The sequence below is a fragment of the Mirounga angustirostris genome, unplaced genomic scaffold, assembly GCF_029215605.1.
Source record: "Mirounga angustirostris isolate CCGP_5_RB_7025 unplaced genomic scaffold, mMirAng1.0.hap1 SCAF_8, whole genome shotgun sequence".
NCBI classification, from domain to species: Eukaryota; Metazoa; Chordata; class Mammalia; order Carnivora; family Phocidae; genus Mirounga; species Mirounga angustirostris.
Genome location: NW_026991716.1, coordinates 60,753,756 through 60,777,851, shown reverse-complemented (window position 1 = coordinate 60,777,851; position 24,096 = coordinate 60,753,756). Strand labels below are relative to the sequence as shown.

General features: G+C 33.1%; 1 protein-coding gene across 10 annotated transcripts in view; it reads right to left on the bottom strand.

The window, feature by feature from the left end:
- FAM135A (family with sequence similarity 135 member A) overlaps nt 1–24,096 on the bottom strand; it is a 130,180-nt gene that overhangs the window by 62,575 nt on the left and 43,509 nt on the right. For 9 of the 10 annotated variants that reach the window (XR_010413669.1, XM_064597747.1, XM_064597748.1 and 6 more), the window contains 8 exons: nt 21,404–21,543; nt 21,224–21,294; nt 19,611–19,784; nt 16,430–16,556; nt 15,584–15,737; nt 11,250–11,327; nt 4,679–4,728; nt 245–400 (listed from right to left, as the gene is read on the bottom strand). Coding sequence is in view for 9 of the 10 variants with exons in the window: in XM_064597747.1 (XP_064453817.1) it covers nt 245–400; nt 4,679–4,728; nt 11,250–11,327; nt 15,584–15,737; nt 16,430–16,556; nt 19,611–19,784; nt 21,224–21,294; nt 21,404–21,543 (950 nt within the window). In the remaining variant the exon portion in view is untranslated. Of the gene's footprint in view, nt 1–244; nt 401–4,678; nt 4,729–11,249; nt 11,328–15,583; nt 15,738–16,429; nt 16,557–19,610; nt 19,785–21,223; nt 21,295–21,403; nt 21,544–24,096 lie in introns of those variants that run through there. The other variant, XM_045867068.2, reaches the window with a different exon arrangement.

Below are 24,096 nucleotides of genomic sequence, written 5' to 3'. Positions count from 1 at the left end.
TGCTAAGCAGGGAGTCTGATTGTCCCTCTCCCTCTGCCCCTCCATCCCCGCTTGTGCTCTCTCTTGCCCTGCTCTCTCTCAAATAAATAAATAAAATATTAAAAAAAAAAAGAAATCAAACAATAATACAACAGTAAATGTCTCTTTTCTAATTTATCAACATATGGATAAATATCAGGCTTTTTATTCACAAGAAATTTCTAAATATAAATAATACTCATCAAAATGTTCTAACATAACTTACCCTCAAAGTATGGTGCTCTTGGGCTAATAAAAGTCTTAGTTCTTCATGTAGTGTTATAACTTCCAGAAACTGTCCCCATAAAGCCATTAGAAGTGAACAAAGTTGTGCAAGATTCATATTTATAAGTTCTGCCAGTTCATCAGGATTTTCTATTTTCTGAAATGACAAGAAAAGAACTTCACTGCTTCCTGAGACTTACCATGTCTAAATATAATGTGTTATTGAGAACATTAATACAAAAGCAAATTTTTGGTTTTAAAAAGGTGTGTGTGTGTGTGTGTGTGTGTGCACATTCTTGTATGTGTAGAGACCAAGTGACCAATGGCTTTTTCCTATGTGATAGTTACTATAGCAACAACTTAATTGATATTTTAATATTTGAGATATCTTGTTACTGAAATAGTGTCAAATAGTTTAAAATTACAAATCAGGATTCTACAGAGCATGATCAACTTCAAACACTAAAATTCTGGGAATTTTAAACACAATGTACAAATCATAATTAAAGTTATAAAAGTTATAAAAATTTTTGGAAGATAATGAAATCTTGAAATAAGATTTTTTTCTCCAATCTGCTAAGTAAAGTAGTTAAAAGATCTGTAACTCTTCAGAAGGGACAGAGGTACCTTCTAAAGTACTAACTGCTTTTCCTTCACGCCTATGTTCCTAGGTGCCATATTACTTGTGGTAATCCTCTTAGAGAGTCATCAAACACTTCTTTCTCTTTTGTAACAATTCATTTACCCACTGTTTATTGAGCACATTTTAAATGCTAGGGCCCACATTCCAATCTAACTCAAAGATTAATATGAGAAGCTCAGAAAAGTGGGTAAACAATTTTAATATACTATTATGAGTGTTCTAATAGTGGTATTAAATTATCCTATTTATTTAAGTATTCACCTAAACTGATGATACAAGTTAAAAGTAATGAATTATACTATAAAATGCAGAATCTTCTATAAGGCATTTGGATTTCTTGAATAGGTAAAATAAGGATTTTTGGACAAAGAACAATAAAAGACCATAAATCAGAATGATTCCTTCTCTTTTGGACAAGCTTTTCTTTAATTCACTGAGGCAGCAGTGTTCAGGCAGATAATATCTTGCTGGAAATATCTGTCTTCAATTACTAGTCATACTAGGAAATCTACCTTAAATATATAGATAGATGCTGATTTCATTTCTCCATCCTAAAGAAGGTAGAAATAGTCTATTCAGGTTAAGGCTGAAAGCCACTCCATACCATCTATATACTAATGACTGCTAAATCTTTTTATCTGTATCGTATCTCTCCAGAGCTCTAGACTCATCACCTACCAGATGACTATATTTGGATGTAAAAAGAAAGGTATTCAAGTTCGGTATATCCTAAAGAGTACTAATTATATCTCTACCCTCCCTTTCTTAAAAAAAAAAAAAATCTCAAAACACTGCTTATCACATATGATATATCCTTACTCAGTTTATTTTTACTTCATTTTGAAGTCTGCAATTCAGCAGGTTTTTCTCCTTCCCCCTGCAAACCAAGCTTCCATTTATCTATGCTAACTCAGAGAGGACATAAAACAAAAATTCAGCAAAATTATTAAGAAGGGAAGGGATGGTGCTTTGTTCACTTTCGTGACTTTGATTACCAGTACACAGTAGTCACTCAGTATTTACTGAATGAATAAGGAATTACAGGCTTCAGTTAAGGAAAAAGTCCCCCCAATTTTTGGACAAACTCAGAAAATGTTGAAAAATTCCAGAATTCTGGAATGGAAGCTAATAGAATCAACATATAATAAATATTGATTCATCAAAGTATAATAAATCTACAGATGTATTTTGCCCCAGGAAATAGCTTATAAATGTATTAGAAATGAAGCTAACAAATTTTTCATGTTTCTCTTAAGAACATACAGAAGATTAAAGTGTTCTCTAAAATAAATGGAAACATGCAGTCTTGTTCCAAGAATAGTTTTAACGGACTTTAGAAAAAGAAGACTTGAATAAGCATTTGACAGTAACTAGACAGTGTCATGTAAGGCAAGCAATGTCATTCTTAGTATAATCTACACACAAGTAGAAATAATTCTCTTGGTCTTACCATCGGTTGAATAATATAAACAACTCTTTTTTTTTAATCCCCTGAGAGCAAGGCTGTCTAGATACCTTGCAATTATTAATTTTACTTTTCAGAAATCATGGCACCAAGGTTCTGAGAGGACTTCAGTATTTTCATTATTACTAAAGCATCCTTTCAAACATAAATAAATTACTCCTGTAGTTTACATAAATCTTTACAATATGTCTCAAAATATAAATAATAAAATATTTTTATGTCAAAAAGGAAATTAGGATTAAGTTTGACAAGCTGTTTTATATGTATAAATGCAAGAATAGTAAGATCTTACATTTGTATAGTATTTTCTCAAATAACATTCATTATCTTGTCTTATATGGACATGCACTTTTTCATAGAAGTCATTGATCTTGTTTGATTACAAAATATTGCTTACTTAAATAGACTTGAAAAATAAAGAAAAAAATTACGTTCATTTTCGTGTAGAGTCTTCCATTTTTCAGTTATACACATAAACACTAGAATCATATAAACTATTATACCATTTTTGTTGAATGAGGATTTCCCTCCATCATCACTTACTGAAAGCACATTTTTAAGGTTATATAACTTTTTTAGATTGTAAGTGTCCCATACTTCATTTAACCACTCTCCTATCATTGGGTATTTACTTAGGTTAATATTCTTACATTATTAATTATAATGTGTATGAGTCTGATTGTTTATTTAGCACTGGTTGAGAAGTAATACTCTGTCTTTGGATATATATACTGCCAAATTAATCTCTGAAAAAGATCTCCAAGGTGAGATCTATGAGAGAGATACAAGAATCTGTATCTTACCACAGCTTAACAAGCATTACATTATTAAAAAATCACAGCTGATCTGACAGGTTAAAAAAGGTATGAGAATATTTAAAATTATTTATTTGATAGTGAAACTGAATTTGTTTCATTTGTTAGCCTATTTTGTAAATGGGTATCCTATACAAACTTGAAAAATGGGAGTACCAGGTTTTCCTATTGATTTGTAAGAACTCTTCAAATATAATTGTATCTTTTGTCTATTCTATCTGCTGCCAAAATTTACCCCAGGTTGTTGATGTTAAACTTTATGATGTCCATTTATATGCTGAAATTTAAATATGTGTACCTAAAAAATTTATTAATAATACATGAATACACGTATTTTTAAAATTTAGTATAGATGGATATAGAGCAAAGAATAAAAATTTTCCTTTATAATCCCATCCTTCATGCAACTCTTTTCTGTATTTTGTTAACAGTTTAGAATACATATACACACACATATGTATAATACATATGTATCATATGTGGATAAGTCCCCCTACAATAATACATATTTTTAAAGAGTTTTTCTAAGTCATTATTATCCTTCTTCAACTAAGCTTTAAAATAAATCAAATTTTAACATTTTCAATGGTATTTTGATATGGATGCATCAATTATTAACTTAAAAACCGGTAACTCCCCATAATTATTTCTCTTTCCTTTCAAAAGTATGTTTATTTATTCAAATATCTCAGTGAAATAGTGCAAATTCTTTTCACATTAATTGCACACATTAAGATTACTTCTAAATGTTTAAAGTTCTTTGGGGCAACTATTACAACAACATGAATGATTCTTAAAGAAAATACTTCCCTTATTTGAGTTGTGGGGAAAGCCTCTAGGAGAGTATACAAAATTACTTGTATCCTGCATATGTATATTTTATAAGGAGAAGGTAGATACCTTTTTCAAAGGGGTCTAGTCCTCATTCAAATTTACATATAGAAATACATTCCAAAGCCAAATATATGTTTTTGTTTGATTCAAGTCTCTGATTTCTTCCATAACTGAGAGTGAAATACATAGTCATCTTAAAATAAAACATTTAAAATAGAACATTTAGTTCCATGGCCAAAAAAAAGGGGGGGATAAGAAAAATCAATTTAATTTCAAGAATAAACTAGTGGAAAAATGGCCTGAGACACAAACTGATCTGCTTAAATAAAACAATTTCTATTTCTAAACTATCATTTTACAAAAATATGTAAGTTTAAGGATGCTTTAAAAACTTGTATAGAAATTCTTTTGAGTAAACTAATTGAAGAAGATGCACACTGTTGACAGTTAATCGTCTTTGCTATTTCATTTATATGCAGAATAATGTACATTTTAAAGATAAGTTAACTTTATGTGGAAGCCAAAAGTCTTCTATCAGCTAAGTTGTGATTCTACCATGATCAACCATTTGAGGAAAGATAAATCATTATTAAGTTTTCTTAGATAAAATATTTAGAATAGGAAACAGAAATCCATTCAAATAACTTGATAATGTTAATTTAAAAAAAATCCAAGTACCTTAACTTCTTCACATAGTTCGGTAAGTCGAGCTTCTACATCCATTTCCTCTGAAAGGAGTAAAGAGTAATTAGAGGAAATATTTCAATGTTAGATCTGAAAACTATTTTGAAATTATCTAAATACAGTTGGCCCCTGAACAATATGGGGGTTCGGGACATCAACCCCCGCCCTGTGCACTCAAAAATCCATGTAGAACTTCTGACTCCCCTAAAACTTAACTACTAATAGCTTACTAATGATGAGAAGACTTATCAATAACAGTTGATTGTACATTACATGTATTATATGCTGTATTCTTATAAAATAAGCTAGAGAAAAAAGTGTTAAAATCATAAGAGAATATACATTTATAGCCCTATTCTGTATCTATTGAAAAAAATCCATGTATAAGTGGACCTGTGCGGTTCAAGCCCAGGTTTTTAAGTGTAAATTACCTTTAAAAAACCAGAAGGTTGAGAAATATCTGGACTATATTCAATGAAGTGAATTTCAATGTAATATATTGTCATGAACACATTAATCATGCACATAACATGATAACTATTAATTCTATGTTGTGATTATTAGTGTTCCAGTTCTCATAAGAGGCTAACACTGTCAAGGAAATATTGCCTGTGGACCTAAAGTAATTTGCACAACTGCATCACAGAAAAGATAAAACATATAGTTAGGTTTTACTGCATTTCATACACTGTAAATTTCAATAAAGTTTAGCATTTGTTTTAGATGTATACATGCTTCTTTTTTTTTTTATTAAAGGTGTTCCTAAAAATTTCAAGTCAAATTAATTTTTATAGCCAAAACATATTTAAAACATACCTGGAGCATAGGTTATTTAATGGTAATGAATGCCAAATCCTTTTCAACAAAAATTAAGTTTCTAATTTAGTTTAATACATTTTTTTCTATAAGATAGCCTAAAACTGAGGCAAATTTTTTCCCTACAATCCTAATTTAATGTATGCTATAATCTCTATAAGAAGTGTACAGATTAATTTACAATTAAAATAATATTTATAAGGGACTACAGAAACTAACAGAAAGGTTTATTGGTTACTTTTTACAGGGAAGGAATTTCACTAAGGCCTGAAATATCTTTAGATACACCTAATTTTTAATTAGAAATCAAACTAAAATGAGTTCTCCTATAAGAACTATAGTAGCATAGCTGTAATCACACAAAATTCCATAATCTTGTTGTTCCACAATCTTGTTAACTGGTTATTCTCACAAAAAGGCAAGAATAGATTCTAGGGACATCCCTGAATTTATTCATCAGCTTATTATCTCTTAAGGTAGACTTCAATGTATACTTTGACAAAAAAAAAATTTAAATTTGACAAAATAAAGTTACATCTACATGGTAAACACAACAGACCTATGATGTGAACAACAAATACTCCACTAGTAATTAAAAACGGTACAAACACACATATAGTTTGAAAGTCGCAAAATATATAAATAAAGTTGTTATTAGATATTGATAGGTACCAAGAGAGAGATTGCAAATTTGGTCAACCCACTGATGACTAAGGAAATCAGCTAATATTTCACAAATTATTTCACTGTCAGTCAGTGGCTTTTAATGTAGGTTTTCCAAAATTAAAAAAAAAAAAAGAAACTAGCAGAACCTGTATTAAAATCATAACTTCCATATGTCAATGTCTGTTTTCACATTACTCATAAGTTTTTCCTTTGGATCGGAGAAAATCAGCAAAATTAATCTTAGTAAGTTAGATATCCTACCTATAAATTTTTAAAAAATGAAAAACTTTAGGGCGCCTGGGTGGCTCAGTTGGTTGAGCGACTGCCTTCGGTTCAGGTCATGATCCTGGAGTCCCTGGATCGAGTCCCACATCGGGCTCCCTGCTCAGCGGGGGATCTGCTTCTCCCTCTGACCCTCTCCCCTCTCATGCTCTCTGTCTCTCATTCTCTCTCAAATAAATAAATAAAATCTTTAAAAAAAAATGAAAAACTTTAAAGTTTTGAGTTTTGATACATTTTTCTAGTCTTTACATATAGGAGTCTAAATGCATAAGGTGGTACATTTGCATATGGCTAGTGAGAGCTACTTCAATGCAAACATCTTAAAGAATTAAAAAAAAGCAAAAAACTTAATCTTTGAATTGATTTCAAAACCGTTTAGGATTTTTAAATGAGTTTAAAATTCTATTTTTTCTCTTTAAAGTTTATTTACACATATACAATTATATAGAAATGTATAAAAGTAATTCTTATTTTATATAATTTATTTTATTTGGCTCCTGCTGCTAATCCAAGGTTACAGTGTAAAACATATTCGTCCATATTTTTCAAATATACACTTACATACAGGCACACGTCAAAGATACTACAAATTTGGTTCCAGACTACAATAAAGCTAATATTGCAATAAAGTGAGTCAAATAAATGCTCCTGTTTCCCTAAACATCAGAAGTGCATGTAAAAATTATTTTTATACTATATTGTAGCCTGTTAAGTGTGTATTGTGTCTAAAAAATGTACATGATTTTAAAATACTTTATTGCTAAAAAATACTACCATCATTTGAGTTTTCAGTGAGTTGTAATCTTTTCACTGGTGGAGGGTCTTGCCTTGATGTTGATGACTGCTGACTGATCAGGGTAGTGCTTGCTAAAGGTGGAGGTACCTATGGCAATTTCTTAAAATAAGACAAAAATGAAGCTTTTTCATGAAAGATTCCTCTTAACATCAGATGCTGTTTGATAGCATTTACCCACAGTAGAACTTCTTTCAAAATTGGGGTCAATCCTCTCAAACCTTGCCACTTCTTTGTCAACTAAGTTTGTGTAATAGTCTATATCCTTTGTTGTCATTTGAACAGTCTTCACAGTATCTTCAACAGGAGTAGATTCCATCTCACAAAACCACTCTTTCCTCATCCATAAGACGCAAGTGCTCATCTGTTGAAGTTCTACCAAGAGAATGCAGTAATTCAATCACATCTTCAGGCTCCACTTCTAGTTCTAGTTCTCTTGCTATGTCCACATCTGCAGTTACTTCCTCCACTGAAGTCTTGAACTCCTCAAAGTCATCCCTGAGGGTTAGAATCAACTTCTTCCAAATTCCTTTTAATGTTGATATTCTGACCTCTTCCCATGAATCACACATGCTCTTCATGGCATCAAAATGGTGAATCCTTTCCAGAAGGTTTTCAATTTACTTTGTCTGAATCATCAGAGGAATCATTACCTATGGCAGCTCCAGCCTTACAAAAGGTATTTCTTAAATAATAAGACTTGAAATTCAAATGACTCCTTGATCCACGGGCTGCAGAATGGATGTTGTGTTAGCAGGCATGAAAACATTAACCTCATTGAACATTTCCATCAGAGCTCTTGGGGGACCAGGTGCATTGTCAATGAGCAGTCATATTTTGAAGGGAATCTTTTTTTCTGAGCAGTAGGTCTCATCAGTGGGCTTAAAATACTCAGTAAACCATGCTGTGAACAGATGTGCTGTCATCCAGGCTTTGTTGTTCCATTTATGGAGCACAGGCAGGGTAGATTTAGCATAATTCCTAGGTGCCCTAGGATTTAGGAAATGGTAAATGAACACTGGCTTCAATTTAAAGTCACTAGCTACATTGGCGCCTAATAGGAGAGTTAGCCTGTTCTTTGAAGCTTTGAAGCCAGGCATTGACTTCTCCTCTCTAGCTATGAAAGTCCTAGAAGGCATCTTTTTCCAATAGAAGGCTGTTTTGTCTACACTGAAAATCTGCTGTTTAATGTAGCCACCTGCATTACTTATCTGAGCTAGATCTTCTGGATAACTTGCTGCAGCTTCTCATCAGCACTTGCTGCTTCACCTTGCACTTTGATATTATAGATACAGCTTCTTTACTTAAGCCTCATGAACCAATCTTTACTAGCTTCCAACTTTTCTTCTTCAGTGTCCTCACTTCTCTTGGCCTTCATAAAACTGAAGAGAGTTAGAGCCTTGCTCAGGATTAGGTTTTGTCTTAAGAGAATATTGTGGCTGGTTTGATCTTTTTTTTTTTAAGTTTTTAATTTAAATTCCAGTTAGTTACCATATAGTGTGTTATTAGTTTCAGGTGTACAATATAGTGATTCAACGCTTCCATACAACACCCCGTGCTCATCACAAGTGCCCTCTTTAATCCCCATCACCTATTTCACCCATCCTCCCACCCACCTCCCCTATGGTAACTATCAGTTTGTTCTCTACAGTTACGAGTCTGTTTCTTGGTTTGCCTCTCTCTTTTCCCCTATGCTCATCTGTTTTGTTTCTTAAATTCCACATATGAGTGAAATTGCTACTAAAACTTCCTATATAATAGCAATAAGGCTGTTTTGCTTTCTCATCATTCATGTGTTCATTGGAGTAGCACTTTTAATTTTCTTCAAGAACTTTTCCTTTGCATTTATACCTTGGTTAACTGGTTGGCGAAAGAGGGTCTAGCTTTTGGCCTATCATAGCTTTCAAGGCATCATCCTCGCTAAGCTTAATTCTTTCTAGCTTTTGACTTAAAATGAGAGATGTGGAACTCTTCCTTTCACTTATACACTTAGAGGCCACTGTAGGGTTATTAATTGGCCTAATTTCAATATTGTTGTGTCTCAGGATATAGGGAGACTCGAGAAGAGGGAGAGAGATCAGGGAAAAGCTGGTCAGTGGAGCAGTCAGAACACATATTTGTTAATCAGTTCACCATCTTATATGGGTGTGGTTCATGGTGCCCCAAAACAATTACAAGAGTAACATCAAAGATCACTGAGCACAGATCACTATAACAAATACAGTAATAATGAAAACATTTGAAAGATTGTGAGAATCACCAAAATATGACACACAGACATGGAGTGAGCAAATGCTGTTGGAAAAGTGGTGCCAACAGACTTGTTTGATGCTGGGTTCTACAAACCTTCAATTTGTAAAAAAATGCAGTAGCTGTGAAGTACAATATAATGAAGTATTCCTATATATGGGCTTTAGAGTCACTTTTTTTTTTTTTTTTTACAAAAACATGATTGTGTTTTACACACTTTTCTGCAATTTGCTTTTTTCTCTCAGCAATTCTACATGGAAATCTGGTATGTAACCTAAAGTGTTTTTTTAATGACTGCATAATATTCCTTGGTGTGAATGCCTTATAATTTCCTCCATATTCTACTCTTTGTCAAATGATAGGCATTCATCTTTATTTTCAGCATTTTGTCACTAAGAAGAATACTATAATAAACATGCTTATACATATATCTATATATACTAGTACTCATATTTTCATGATACAGGTTAACAAAAGTGGGGATGCTAGGTCAAAGGGTAAATATATCCTATATTTATTTTCTAAACCCATCCATTTGTTCATCTCATTCATTCATTCAACAGATATTTATAACATAGCTCAGAAAATGCCAATATAATACTAGGTGTTAAGGATAAAAGATATCTCAGTAAAAATATTATTTAATTAACTCCATTATGGTTTGAATCAGGTCTTTTCCCACCCAACCAAAAACTAGGCCCTTTTTTATATAGGACTTTCATAAGCAGCATTCTGTACAGTTAATTTACAATTTAGAATGCTCAAATGTAAATTGATAGGCTGGCAATACAATAGTTTAAACAAGAAGTATGTTTTTATTGCTAAAAGGACACTAAAGCATGTAGGAAATGATCACAATTTCATACTATGAATTCTTTAATTTTATACTTGCTTTATATGAGAATATAAAACTATATTCTAAAATAATGATCATAAGTAAATCTTTAACCTTTCTTTTTTCTTTCCTGATAATAAGATCAGTTTCTCCATTAACAGTTTTAGTGAAAATTGGCCTAATTTAAATTTTTCTGAGCTAGTTCTCATCTGAGAAGTAGTGAGAATTTGGCTTCTTGTTCATACTTCTGAAAACCAAGAAACAATATGATTTTATTTTTTATTTCTACAGCTTTTCATAACTTCTTAAAAATGTAATTGCAATGGCTCTATGCAACACAAAATAAAAACCTTCAGTATACTTATGAAAGCAGAGTAAGTTAAGTAACAAAAGTCTAGAATATACAGGGAAATATATAAATAAAATAATGAGATCAGAATCTTTACCTTAAAATATGTAATATTTGAATAGCGGTGATTTGATACTATTTTGCTTTTTTTGATACTATTTTGTTCTTTAAGTTTAGAACAATAAGAAAATAAATCCAAATTGACCTAAAAACAAAACTAGATACTGAAGATGTTTCTTTATTTCTGTAATATCATTAAACCAACAAATTCTGGCAATAAATACGGTTTCCAAAAAGTGCTCTTTGTAGGAACTGTAAAAAGAATATGGAAAAAAGCCAAAGGAATCTTTGTATTTACCATTTCAAGCTTTAATTACAAACTTCAATATTATAAATTAAGAAATTAACCAAAGCTTATCCTCAAACAAAACTGACCCTAGAAGTAAGTTCTAAAATAATAGTGGTAGGAATGTTCTATATTAATAAATACATATTTATGAAATTTGACACTAATTTAAAGCAAAGTTTCATACTAATAAAAAGGGATTATTTACTTAACCTATTTTAAACATACCTAGACAGGTGTCTTTCTGGGTTCGTGGTTGTTTTCTTCTGAGAAGGCGTTCATAAAGGACCTGCATGTTGGCCTTGGCTAGTTACAAGGATTGCACACAGCACTAGTTACTAAAACTCCTTTTACAACAAAGTTTACTAGAATTTTCCAACTTGTTATTAGTAGACTTAGTATTGATCTGACAGTGCAGTTAGATTAGAACACTAAAGCAGAGTCTTTCAGTTAGTTAATTAGCTTATTAGAATTGCAAATGATGTACATTCAAGTTTATACTGCTTTGTTCTTTTTTCTATTTAAATGTATGCACCATTCAACATTTCATAATCCAATATTATTTTTATGTTTTAATTTCTTAGACTGAGAATTTCAAAGCTGGCAAGGGTCTCAGAGATGAGCTAGATCAACCCCTGCTTTTACAAGTGTAGATACCAGGGCCCAGAAAGATTACGTGATTTGCCAAAGCCTAGATTCCAGAACTTGTAACTCCCATTTCCAGTAAGAGCTCCTTGCACCAAACCAATATTTAACTACATGTCATCAAAAAAAAAAAAAAATGTACATCATTCAGCTAGGAGAAAAGAAAATGGCAAAAGCAGAAAGGAATTCAAGGCATTATTTTAAAAGAGGGAATAAAGTTTAGATACATTTTTTTAAAGCTTGGTAGAGTTTAAGACTTTTAAGTATACACTTATTTGGAAACTCAAGAAAAATATCAAATAGTAAAAAGAAATGCAATAAACATCCTCTACTCAAGAACTACTTTAGGGGCACCTGGGTGGCGCAGTCAGTTAAGTTCCAACTCTTGGTTTCGGCTCAGGTCATGATCTCAGGGTCGTGACGTTGAGCCCTGTGTCAGGCTCCACGCTCAGCACAGACTCTGCCTGAGACTCTCTCCCCACTCCCTTTGCCCCTGCCCCCCGCTCTCACTAAAATAAACAAATAAATCTTAAAACGAAAAAAAACTACTTTATATCCACTTACTAAAACTGGTGAATATAATATTTAGTCAACAATGTTTTATGGAAGTATTATCTAGTGCTTGTAATTTAATTTTGCTAGGATAAAAATAATGTTAATAATTCAGAATATGTAATTGTTTTATTTTAAATAGTTAATAGTATTTTTAGATGTTCCCCAGAAGATGCATTCAAGAATAAATTAAAATTTTTAATAGAAAATATAAATATGAAAATTTTAAGAACATAAAATGCTACCAATATTTATTAAAGATGAGTCTTGATTTTAAAAATACCTAGGAACCTATAATAAGCTTTGTGTTGATGCCTATATGCTTTTCAAGTAACAACAAAAACTGTATTGTGTTATTTCACTCATTCATTTATTCAACAAATATATTCTGAGTAGGTAGGATTGTGAGGTACTAATAATTTTATTCTATCACTATTATTTGCTTATTTAAGACTAAAGTCTAGGTTTGCTTTAGAATTTGGTTTCTGATAAGATATCTTAATCAAATAATTTGGAATAAAGTCTATATTCATTTAGTAACTCCTGGAATTAAATATAAGGAAGGGCTTTTAATTATGATATTTTCATAATGTATAAGGTCAAACTAATTTATATACCATAAAATCCATCCTTACCTATGAGGAAATTTAAAACCTGACATATAATTGAATTATCATGCCAAATTAGATTAATAAACTAGTAATAAAGTGCTAATACTGTGTAAGCTATTTGAAATAAATCTGTGCTTTGAAGAGATGTTTGTTTTAATTACTAATTATATATTTTACCAGTAAACATTCCTTTTAGAGAGAAATATTTTTTTCTAAGTTAAAATGTGATTCATGTGTTTTTTATTCTCAAATATTACATGTTAAATCTATTTGAAAATTACATGCAAATAGACGTCTTCCTTATACAGGCATTTAGTGGCCCACCTCATATACGATTCTCTCTATTGAGTGCCTGGGTGGCTCAGATGGTTAAGCGTCTGCCTTCGGCTCAGGTCATGATCCCAGAGTCCTGGGATCAAGTCCTGCATCGGGCTCCCTGCTCAGTGGGTAGCCTGCTTCTTCCTCTGCCTCTCTCTCTCTCTGTCTCTTATGAATAAATAAAATCTTTTAAAAAAAAAATAAAAAAATAAAACCAGAAGAAGTTCCATCTCTCTAGGTGAGTTTCTCCTGTTCATCCCAATGCTGGACTGATCACTTATTAAAGGAAGAGGAGAAGTCAAAGCTCTTTAAAGAGAGAGACCCTATTTTTTCCTCAGCATCTAGCTCAGTGCCTGACAATGTAGGTGCCCATAAAAATCCCAAGGGAATCACACCATTAAGAAGTCTCACTCCGGGTGCCTGGGTGGCTCAGTCGTTAAGCGTCTGCCTCCGGCTCAGGTCATGATCCCAGGGTCCTGGGATCGAGCCCCACATCGGGCTTCCTGCTCAGCAGGAAGCCTGCTTCTCCCTCTCCCACTCCCCCTGCTTGTGTTCCCTCTCTCGCTGTGTCTCTGTCAAATAAATGAATAAAATATTAAAAAAAAAAAAAAAAAAGGAAGTCTCACTCCTACAGCTACTTTATACCCTCTGCCTTTTGGATGTCCTTATCTTTCCTTCCTAGTCACGCACATCTGGTTCCCTTTAATCACCTTATCTTTCAAATGAAATCCACTTTGTATATGCAGTCCCAAAGCTAGTAAGTGACAGAAATGGTTGCAAACATGCACTCTAAACTACAAGATAATGCCTCTATGAATTCTACTACATCACTCAACATCAAAACTATTAACAAATTTATCATACATTGGCTTCTGAGTTTCACACTTCTTTTCATAATTCTGTTTTTCAGGTACATGGTATTGTCCTTCATTAATATTATGGTTTAATAGTTTGGTAGTTTGGCCATTAACCAAAATTCATAGTGTGATTCTAAGATGTGTTGGAGTTCCAAAAACAATAAATTAAATATATGTGGAGCATAATTTTTACATTAACTGAGGACAGTGATAGCCTAAATTAGTTCTATACTACAAACATTTCTTTCATGTTCCTAAGGGATTTTCCTAAGGGAAATAGAAGGATTCTAAGTATACAAAGTAGCACGGAAGAAGAGTATTTCAGAGAACAGTAATCAAAAGGGTTCCACCATTTTTGTCTTGGGAAAGACTACATGAGCAAAAAAGAATAAATTTTCCTGTTGCTTGTACCTCTGTATATACATTGGGATACTTGAATTAAGTATTCCAAATAGTCAACTGAGTGATATCTGTTAATCAAATCCACTGGAGTAGCTGCTGATAGGCAGTGGCACAATATCCAGCATTTTCTCACAGCTGAATTTAAGCAAGGTACAAATCATTACATGTTCTTACAATTCTTTTATATCACCAAATAGGCAATTATAAAAAATAGGCTAATTACTCTCAAACCCAAGAATTATTTTCAAAAACAGTGACTATTTTTAAGAGTGCATCAATATTGTTAAAAGACTGGAATCCTTGAGAAACAAAGAAATAAACAAAGAACAGTGATTAATTTAAGTAAAATTTAAAAGTAATTCTTGATTTATTCAAGTATATAATGATAAAATTCATTTATTCTGAAGATATAATTAAAATGTGCTTATTATGATAAGCTACTAGCTGACGTTTGAAAAAGAAAAGCTTATTAAACTATCATAAAAGGTCTGAATAAAAAGTTATTTTTGCTAATCCCCAAAATTTATCTTTTGCAAAATATGTACAAAAGCATTTTGCTAACTACAAATGGTATACAAAATCAAGGCAATAGGATTTTCTATTGTGTACTATAACATATATGCAGATATTACTGTTGGATTAAAACCAAGATTGATTTTTTTAGCAATTTAAATAAATTTCAAATGTTAAAACTGAGTAATGTTATTATTCTCTAAAGTGAAATAAAAGAACTAAAGACCTGAGATCACTTAAAACCAAATGTATATAAAAATGTTCCAAGTACCTACAATCTGCTTAGACTGTTAAATATTTGGAAGCACAGATTTAGTTTATTTTCCCATGATTCTGTAGATAATTACAACATTGCTTTCTAGTATGCTTTCTGGTTATATTTTAACAGGAGTAGTATATTGACATATATTTTTAAAAAATCTATCAAAAGACTCATTCCAAACTTAGCACCAAGAAGTTATTTCTCAATATCGTAAAAAATTTTTTTAATTGCAGAAAGTACTTATCAAGAGTCAAGAAAGATGGAATTGAGAGAGAAGTAAAAGTGAAGCACACAAACATTATAGTTTTAGTACAGAGAAACTATGGCAAAGCTGCTAACTAGCAAAACGAGAATGAAGAGGAGACTTGAACTATAGGTTAGGTCTGGCTACTTTTAACATACCCAGTTCTAGTTTCTGACAAGAGGGAATCTCTTCTGTTACCGTAATGAAGTAGCTGTGCAATCCTTTGAAGGCTAGCAGCAAAGTGGCGCAGAGTGTATAATGAAAATGATAGGCATGATGTAGGAAGGAGTCTGCAATGATGAAGCTGCAACCCTAAACAGAGAATACATTTGGGATATAGAGTGTTAGTTACCAAAAATCTAAATATATTACACTTGAAACTTAGAAAAATAAAGGAACAAATCCTAAGCATTTATTAATTAGTTATTCTAAAACATAAAATAATCAGCAATATTGTAGGGAGTTGCTCTTATTCACACAAGTAATTTAAACATGCAAATGTGACTAATAATTTCAATTACAGTGGGCTTTTAAAACAAGCAGATTAAATTATGGTTTTTGAAAATTTGAGATTCAAATTCCATTTGCGCTGGAGGGACAGATACTCTCTTTTTACAGTGTAAGCCCCTTTCCTTCCAAGGGAATAGTGGTTGTACTTGTACTACTACGAGCTGGGTCTCAATTCTGGCAACTAATCTTAACAAGCTCCTTTGGAGTGATTCTACCAGTTAAGGGAGTAAGAGGTGATAGTAACAAGTTTAAAAAGACACTGGCTGTCAAAGATCTCTACCCATTAAATCTGGTAAATCTTTAAGTATCAGGTTAGTTTTCATAATAAACAACTGGAACCAACCAATTTAAGATCATATTTAACTAGATCTGTAAGTTGCTGAGCTCAAATAATTAATAAATAAAATAAACATCACATTCACAGGTGAAACAGTTAAAAACACTTCATTTAAAATAAGAAGGAAAAAAGGATATATAAATGTATCAGTTCTTACGTCTGGCGATAACTGTTTTGTGTAGTTAATACCAAAGACCACACTTTCAAGAGTAGGAATCACAGAATCTTTGTTTTGTGCTGGTGCATTTCTATTTAACCAAGTAGTCTTCACAGGGCGAGGAAAGCTGGAGGAATAAGTATTACATATACTTATTGTCATAATAGTCTATTTGAATGTTAAATGTTTACAAAAGAAAATCTTGTAAGAATAAAGAGCAAGGGCTTTGCAAGGTTATAATTTCTGAAGTATTCTTAAATTTTTCCTTTAAATAACTGGAATAATTATGAAAAGACAATAAATATATAAAAAACTAAGACTAGATGCCTGAGATAACTTCTCCATAACTGAGCTTCAGGAAGTCTCTAAGAATTCTAAAGATAAAACTGTGGGATCCAGAGTAGCTAAATGACAAATGAGGATCAAGCTTTAATTTGGAAATACTGGACTGTCAGAACTGGTACCAAGTTTATAAACTTAACAATCATATATGGATTCTACTTACAGAAATAAAGAGCTTCCCACATAAATGTAGAAAAAGAAAAATTACTAAATCTACTTGTTCTCTATTTCTCAAAAAGAAGGTATTTCCTTTCTCTTTACTACAAGTCTATGAACTCTTTTAAGACAATCTTCAAGTAGTTCAAGGTACTGTCTCAATCCCATATTATACGAACTACTGCTGTTAGTATTAACATTACACTCAATATACCAAAAATTCTATACAATAAGCATATTCTGTCTGAATGTTTAAAATCAGATACAATTTTGAGATAAAGTATTGACTAACTGTAAGTAGGCCAAAGCATTTGGACAGTTTGGCAGTTCGGCCAAAGGGAAAAGACAGGAAAGTAAATCAATTTTGCCATAAGCAGAAAGCAGTCTTCATTTGCAAAATCAATTTGCTTTGCAAAACTTAAATATCCAATATCCCAGCAAAGAAGGGAGGTGCAAGTCAAAGGTAAATTACACTTACTACAATGTGTTTTTCAGAATTGAGTCATAAAAGTTGTACTTAAAGTTCAAGTATAAAAACAGGTCATGTAAAAAAAACAAGCAAAGAAAGAAGTCTTCTGTGGGGTTACACTTATTATAAATAATTGATTTAAGGTCTGTAGTTGGGTTGATCATAGAAATTGTTTTAAATAAAAACATTTAAAAAGATGATATTGTAAAATATTTTTTCATTTTGTTTAGAAGAAAAAAAAATCCATCTATAAGAAAACTTCAGGAAAAACTTGTCAAAGAATAGTGAGGAATGTTACCCTTAACATGACCCCACTACCAGCATGCACCAGCAAAAAGCTCTTCTTTACCCTTTCCTTGCTTCCCTTCTCCAAACTCTCATTTACAGGCAAGGAAAAAGGCAGGGAAAGATGCTGCTGCTTTCATGGCGAGGTTCTAGCCGCAAGAGAGGGGATGTGAAGGCCCGCGGCAGCTAGGTAAGCACAGCAACCTCAGCTGCTGCAGCACCTCGGTGTCTTTCCCAGTCACTAACCAGAGCCAACAGTTAATCCTCTTGGCTTCTAATTCTGAGCCAAAAATGTCTTCTTCCAGTAGACGGTCTCTAGGAGATGAGCTGCCTTTTTCTCCTACTAGTCTGTGGCAAAAACTGCTGCATTGCAAGAGGAAGCACACATTTAACTCACTAGGATTAGTGATGTAAATATCACCAACTCTAGTCCGGGGCCTTAGAAAGCAACAGGAATAACTGAGCCAACCTCTGTGAATTGTTTGTACATTTCTCAGAAGAGAAACTAAGCCAGTGTTATCAAGAAAAAGGAACGGTTCAGACAGTTCAGTTACGATTCTTGTTGAAATTACAAGAGATTCAGAAAACTAAAGAAATGTATTTTATCAATAAACTTCTAGCATTAAAACCTAACATGTAATTTAAAAAAAGTAATACTGTATACTACTTACTTGAAAGTTTTATTTCAAAAAGGCCACTTTTTTATCAAAGAAGTTTCATTTAGTTATGTTATTACATATTAATTTATTCAATCAACATCTAAAATTTTTTTGAAGTTTATAATAAAATTATATAATAGGAACACTTGCCCGTACAAAAGTTACAGCAACCGAGAATAAGCTCTCAAAGGTTTACGAGGTAAGACAAAGATAGCAAAACAACCAGTTACAGATCTAACTATAGAATAAGGAAAGCAAAGCAAGTCATTAGGAGAAAGACTTCTTCCTGGCCCTGTGCTCTCAAACCATGCACCACCACAATGGAAGAGGTTCTCACAGTTTTTAAAACAATGTAAGGATACATGCCACAAGAAGCTGTTACTTGTGGGCAGTATGTTAAATTGTATTGTTCTTCTATAAATTCTGAGGGTAATTATACAGAATTACCTACTTAGTTTTTCTGATAAAGCAGTTTAACATTATAACCCTGAAGCATCACCCCAAGTATCAGTTGTTGGAATTGGAATTGACAAAAATTGTAGACAGTTCAGAAATCAAATTAATTTGGAGTCTTTTCATAAGTTACTGATTTTGAAAGTGTCCATCTGCTGCCCATACCACAAAAGGATGATATTATATTGTAAAAAACTGAAGAGCTTGAAATACATTTCAATGTGAAAATACATTTCACATAACGAAAGACAATCCATCTCCCCATTGAAGTGGGCAGAAAAAATAATTATCTTAATGCATTTATTATAATCTAGAATATTATGTACCTTTACGATAAAATGGTACATGTTATAGTTTAAAAACCTTATTAGTAAAGATCCACAAAATTGATTAATGACTTAGAAAACAAGAATTATTGTATAGCACAGATTTAAGAAAAAATTAGGTGATCCAGGCAAGAGACAAAGAAACAGAAAAAACTAATATACTTTTTCAGAGCATGAACATAGTATATAGCATTGCTTAAAAACACAGATGCAGACTAAACAATGCTGTATGGTTATTTCCAGACTGCATTATTTTTCTTGGTCAGTTTATTTGACAAAGATTGTTTTATATTTCTGTATTAAAAGAGTTATCAATCTAATGTTCCCATGCTCTTCAATATTATTACTCTAGTATAAAATGAAAGCATTTATTTAATATTTATAAATTTAGGAATTCCTTATTACTTTAATTACCTTTATCAAAGTATATGTTTTCACTATAAAATAAAAGATAATACATTAATAAGGACCAGAGTATTGGTTAAATTTACCTTATTAGTGGCTGGTGTAGTGCAACCAATGATGCATGGACTGTAACGGACACAACAGAAAGGTGGAAATAATCAAACATAACATTAACATGATGATGAAGGCCTCTATGGAGGCTAAAGTGCAGCTTCAATGTTCGGCTACTTATTAGTTGCAAGGCGTTCAGATCATCTGCCCTAGAAAAAGCAACACATTTGCATATACGTATGGCATATTTTGTAAAGGCTAAAATTTTGTAGAGTAGTTTAAATTATCAAACACTTAGTTACTTAATTACTTTTTTAAAACTTAAAATGAGAATAATTTTTAAAGCATCACATTTGCATTAGACAAAAATGTGAAATATAATAAGGAAATAACCAGATCTTACCTTTAGTTTTCTACCAATCCATGACATAGCCTGTTTTTCCACTAATGTCCCTATAAAATGAGTCCTTTTGATAGTTTAGGAATTACTCCTATCTTTTACTAAATTTTATTCCATAGGGAATACTGTTCATTATAAGGTTGCAGTATAAAATAGATCAAATCCTACAGTAATAAATCCCAAAAAGATAGTTAAAATTATTTTTCATTGTACAAAACTTTGTTATTAAGTGCTGCTCGAAAGTAAGCAAGCAACTGGTAGATATTTGATTACAGATCGTTAGTCTGTTATTAGATTTATACACATAAAAAATTAAAACAATGTTATGAGAATGATTTCCAAGTGTGTTTGTGCATGTGTGTATTTTAACCCATACATACATTATAAATACCTATAGTTAACAAACTACTTACTCATTTCAGCTTACTTCATTTACAAAATTCTGACTTGGTTTGAAATTGAATCCCTTAAGGAATTCTTTGTAATAAACAAGTATTATAGAGGAACAGTAGCTACCACATAAAAAATTCTTATTCGTCCCTGATGGTAAAGAGGACATCTCAAGTAGACGGTTCAAGAGGTAACTGCTTAGTTATTTATCCTACAAGTGTTATCTAAATTTATAAATAATTTCCAAGAAGTACTTCTACAAGTATGTTTGAAATGAGAAAAAAAAGTACAAAAATAAAATTGTTAAATAAATCTCTGATTCTTGTTTTAAATGAACACAAGCACAGTGTGTCCCTAAGATATATGACTGCATGTCCAGATGTGTGAACAAGTTCAGAGTAGCCAGTCCTAAAACTTCCTCAAGGGCTCTAGGAATTAATGAACTAGAAACAACTGCAAAGTATAAAGGTCATCAGTCTTGAAAACTCTCTAAATATCAAGAGTCCTGCCTAAAGATGGCATCACTCATACCATAAGAAAGATGGTCAGTGATACAGTGAAAGAGAGCTCAGTTATATTTAAATGTCTCATCGTAGTGGTATTATATCAACAGTGGAGTTTCTAGAGTCTAGGAAATTGTTTCATATTTTTTCAACTTGTCTGATTTGCTACCTGGGGCTCCTGGAATTGACATGGGTACAAAAGAGTAGGCCTAACTACTCTCATCAGACGCCACAATTAGACAGAAGTAGTTCAAATAAACAAGAAAGGGAGAGGCTAAATTCTAACAAGAAATTGGGGAATAGATAGCAGTTATGAGAAACTAAAGATTTTTAATTGTTTGACTAGCCTACTTACGAATAATCTCCATCTGTGAAGTGTAGATCCAAGGATAACAAAAAATTCATTTCTTCAAGGGTTTCTTCAATCTGAAGAGAAATTACAAAATAAGGTTTTTTGAATACTTACAGAAAGTTAGAAATATGCTTTGAGGCTCTACAAAAATATTTATCTAAATATATATGAAGAAATGTTTACCTTTTTTTCGTCCAACAACATTTTAACTTTGAAGATCATGACATCATTTAAAACAACCTCCTCATTTTTATATAGAATTTGAAACGTTTTACTGCAAATCAGAGAATCATGAACTGAAGCTGGAAAGGCTAAAGTCATACCTAAAACAGGTAAGATATGTCACTGACAGGTAAAAGGAAAAATATAATACCAGTAAATTAATACTTTAAAATACTATAAGTTTGATTAATTACCCCAATGCCATTATCATTTTCTTTAACAGTATTAGAACATTTCTGAAAGCTTAACGATTTCTATGTAAAAAATGAGTAAGTACATGATAACCGCTATAAAATTGTTGTACAATTTATTTTAATCTGAGAAGGTACATGAGGAAATCTCAAGGTAGATTTTTAAAAAAGATTTTATTTATTTATTTGAGAGAGAGTGCACAAGCACGGGGAGAGGGGCAGAGGGAGAAGCAGACTCCCCGCTGAGCAGGGAGCCCGACCAATCCCAGGAGCCTGAGATCATGACCTGAGCTGAAGGCAGACGCTTAACCAATTGAGCCACCCAGGCGCCCCTCAAGGTAGATATTTTAAGAGGAATAACTTATCTGTATACCCAGAAGGAAGCAATTTAGTTTTCTGTAGATGCACAGTAAAGCATTTGATTGGCCACTGTCCTGGTTGCTGAGTGGTAACCTCTAATCCCCTGGAATAAAGAATTTGTTTGGCTTTTATCCCAATTCCTTGGAAGTGGCCTCTAAATCCTTAGAATTTCCTAGGACAGGAAACCACATGGGAGAACACCTAAGGCTGGGGGGACGGGGGTGGTCATGGTCATGGTGGTAGTGGAGTTTATTCATGGTGGGCCCAGATAGTTTATGGTAAGGAGATGACTCAGGATGGGGGCTGGCCACACCAGACCAACTATGTGACTAGAAAAGTGGGGCCTGAGACACATGATGTGAGCCCAACCTCCAGTAAGAGGAAAGGGAGCTGGAGATTGAGTAATGATTCAATCAGGTAAGATTCCCTGATTGGCAATACTCCACATACAAACTTTCTGGGAAGGTAATGAATCCTGACTCCTTGGGGAGAGAACAACAGAAGTTTCACAAATCTGGGACCCTCCCAGACCTTGCCCTATGCATCTCTTCTTTTGGCTGGCTCTGTTATGTATCCCTTTGCTATAATAAAACCATAATAATAAGTAGAGTGCTTTCCCGAGTTCCGTGTGTTGTTCTAGCGACTTACCAAACCTGAAGGGTAATAAGAATAATAAGAACCCTGAATTTGTAGCCATCTAATCAGAAATGTGGGTAGTTTGTGGACCCCTGAAGTGTGACCTTAGGTCTGAAGTAAGCTCAGTCTTATGGAAGACTGTGCCCTTTACCTGTAAAGATTGGTTTACCTCCGTCCAGGTTGTTGGTATCAGGTCATTACAACAAGGTGGAATTTAAACATTTAAATAAAGTGGGCACCTCTAAAGAGCACGGAGCAGAGAGTGGGATGCCAGAGTCTAAATGGAATAAGGAGGTGTCCATATGGAGTAGCTGCCTTATGTCAGAGCCTGTGTAGGATGAAGAGGGCAATCCTGGTGGAGGGGTGACTTAGGGTGAGGTATTGGGAGCCCAAGCAAGATGAAAAGGACGACCACATGGGAGAACACCTAAGGCTGCGGGGTGGGGGGGGCCAGTGCTGGAGCCCAAATTAGGTGAGGAGGTTGTCCTTGCAGAGAGGCAGCCAGGGACAAGGCACAGGAGTCCAAAAAGGATTATGGTGGTGAGGGTGGGTGTGGGCAGTGGCAGCCTGATACACTCTCCCGGAGGCAAAGTAAGGTGAGGCCAACATCACCCAACATCCCTACAGTAGGAACTCCTGGCACAAAGACTTAGTATGTTTAAGTGGGTTTGAGAAGAGTATCCACACAGAGAAGTAACCTGGCATGAGGTGCTAAAGCCCAGGAGAGCATCCTGAGGGAGAGGGAGAGATATGGCATATATGAGAGATCGATCAAATAAGAAAATATATTAAGGATAATGAGAGTCAGGTTTCTCACTGAAATCTTTCATAGAAAGGATAGACACATATGCAAAGTAGATATAAATATAAAATGAATCCTGTGGTACTGGACTGGAATTAGAAATACTGATGTGAACTCACGGTATTTGCAGTATATTTAAAGACAGGTGTAAACTTGTATATGCATGTGTAAATACATGTGTGTGTACATACATGTACTCACTAGCTCTGTCCACTCAAAGGGCCTGAGAGCAACACAGCCACAAATATTGGTTTCATAATACTATTTTCCATTAAAGGAACCAGAGCTTTTGGAGAAATGGTTGACTCTAGAGTTGGGGCACAGATAGAACAAGAGAAGTCTGGATCATCTTTTCATACCAGAAAGTAAAGAAGTGCTAAAAGAATGAGGGGACACATCAAAAGGACATGGAAGCTAGCTTGAAGAGTACCCCTGGTCATTTTGGGGATGAACAGAGCATCAAAATAAATTATGATAGTAATAGATTGATATCCATTGAATAACATAGAAACTCTTAAGTCTGTATGGATGTATACATGAATGAATGAAAAAAACACACCTTTGAAGGGAAAAAGAGTAAGTTTACAGCAGAGCAGTCTGAGAAGACCATCAAATGATCCAAGTTAACATCATTACTAATGTGACAAACAAATGTACCACCTACT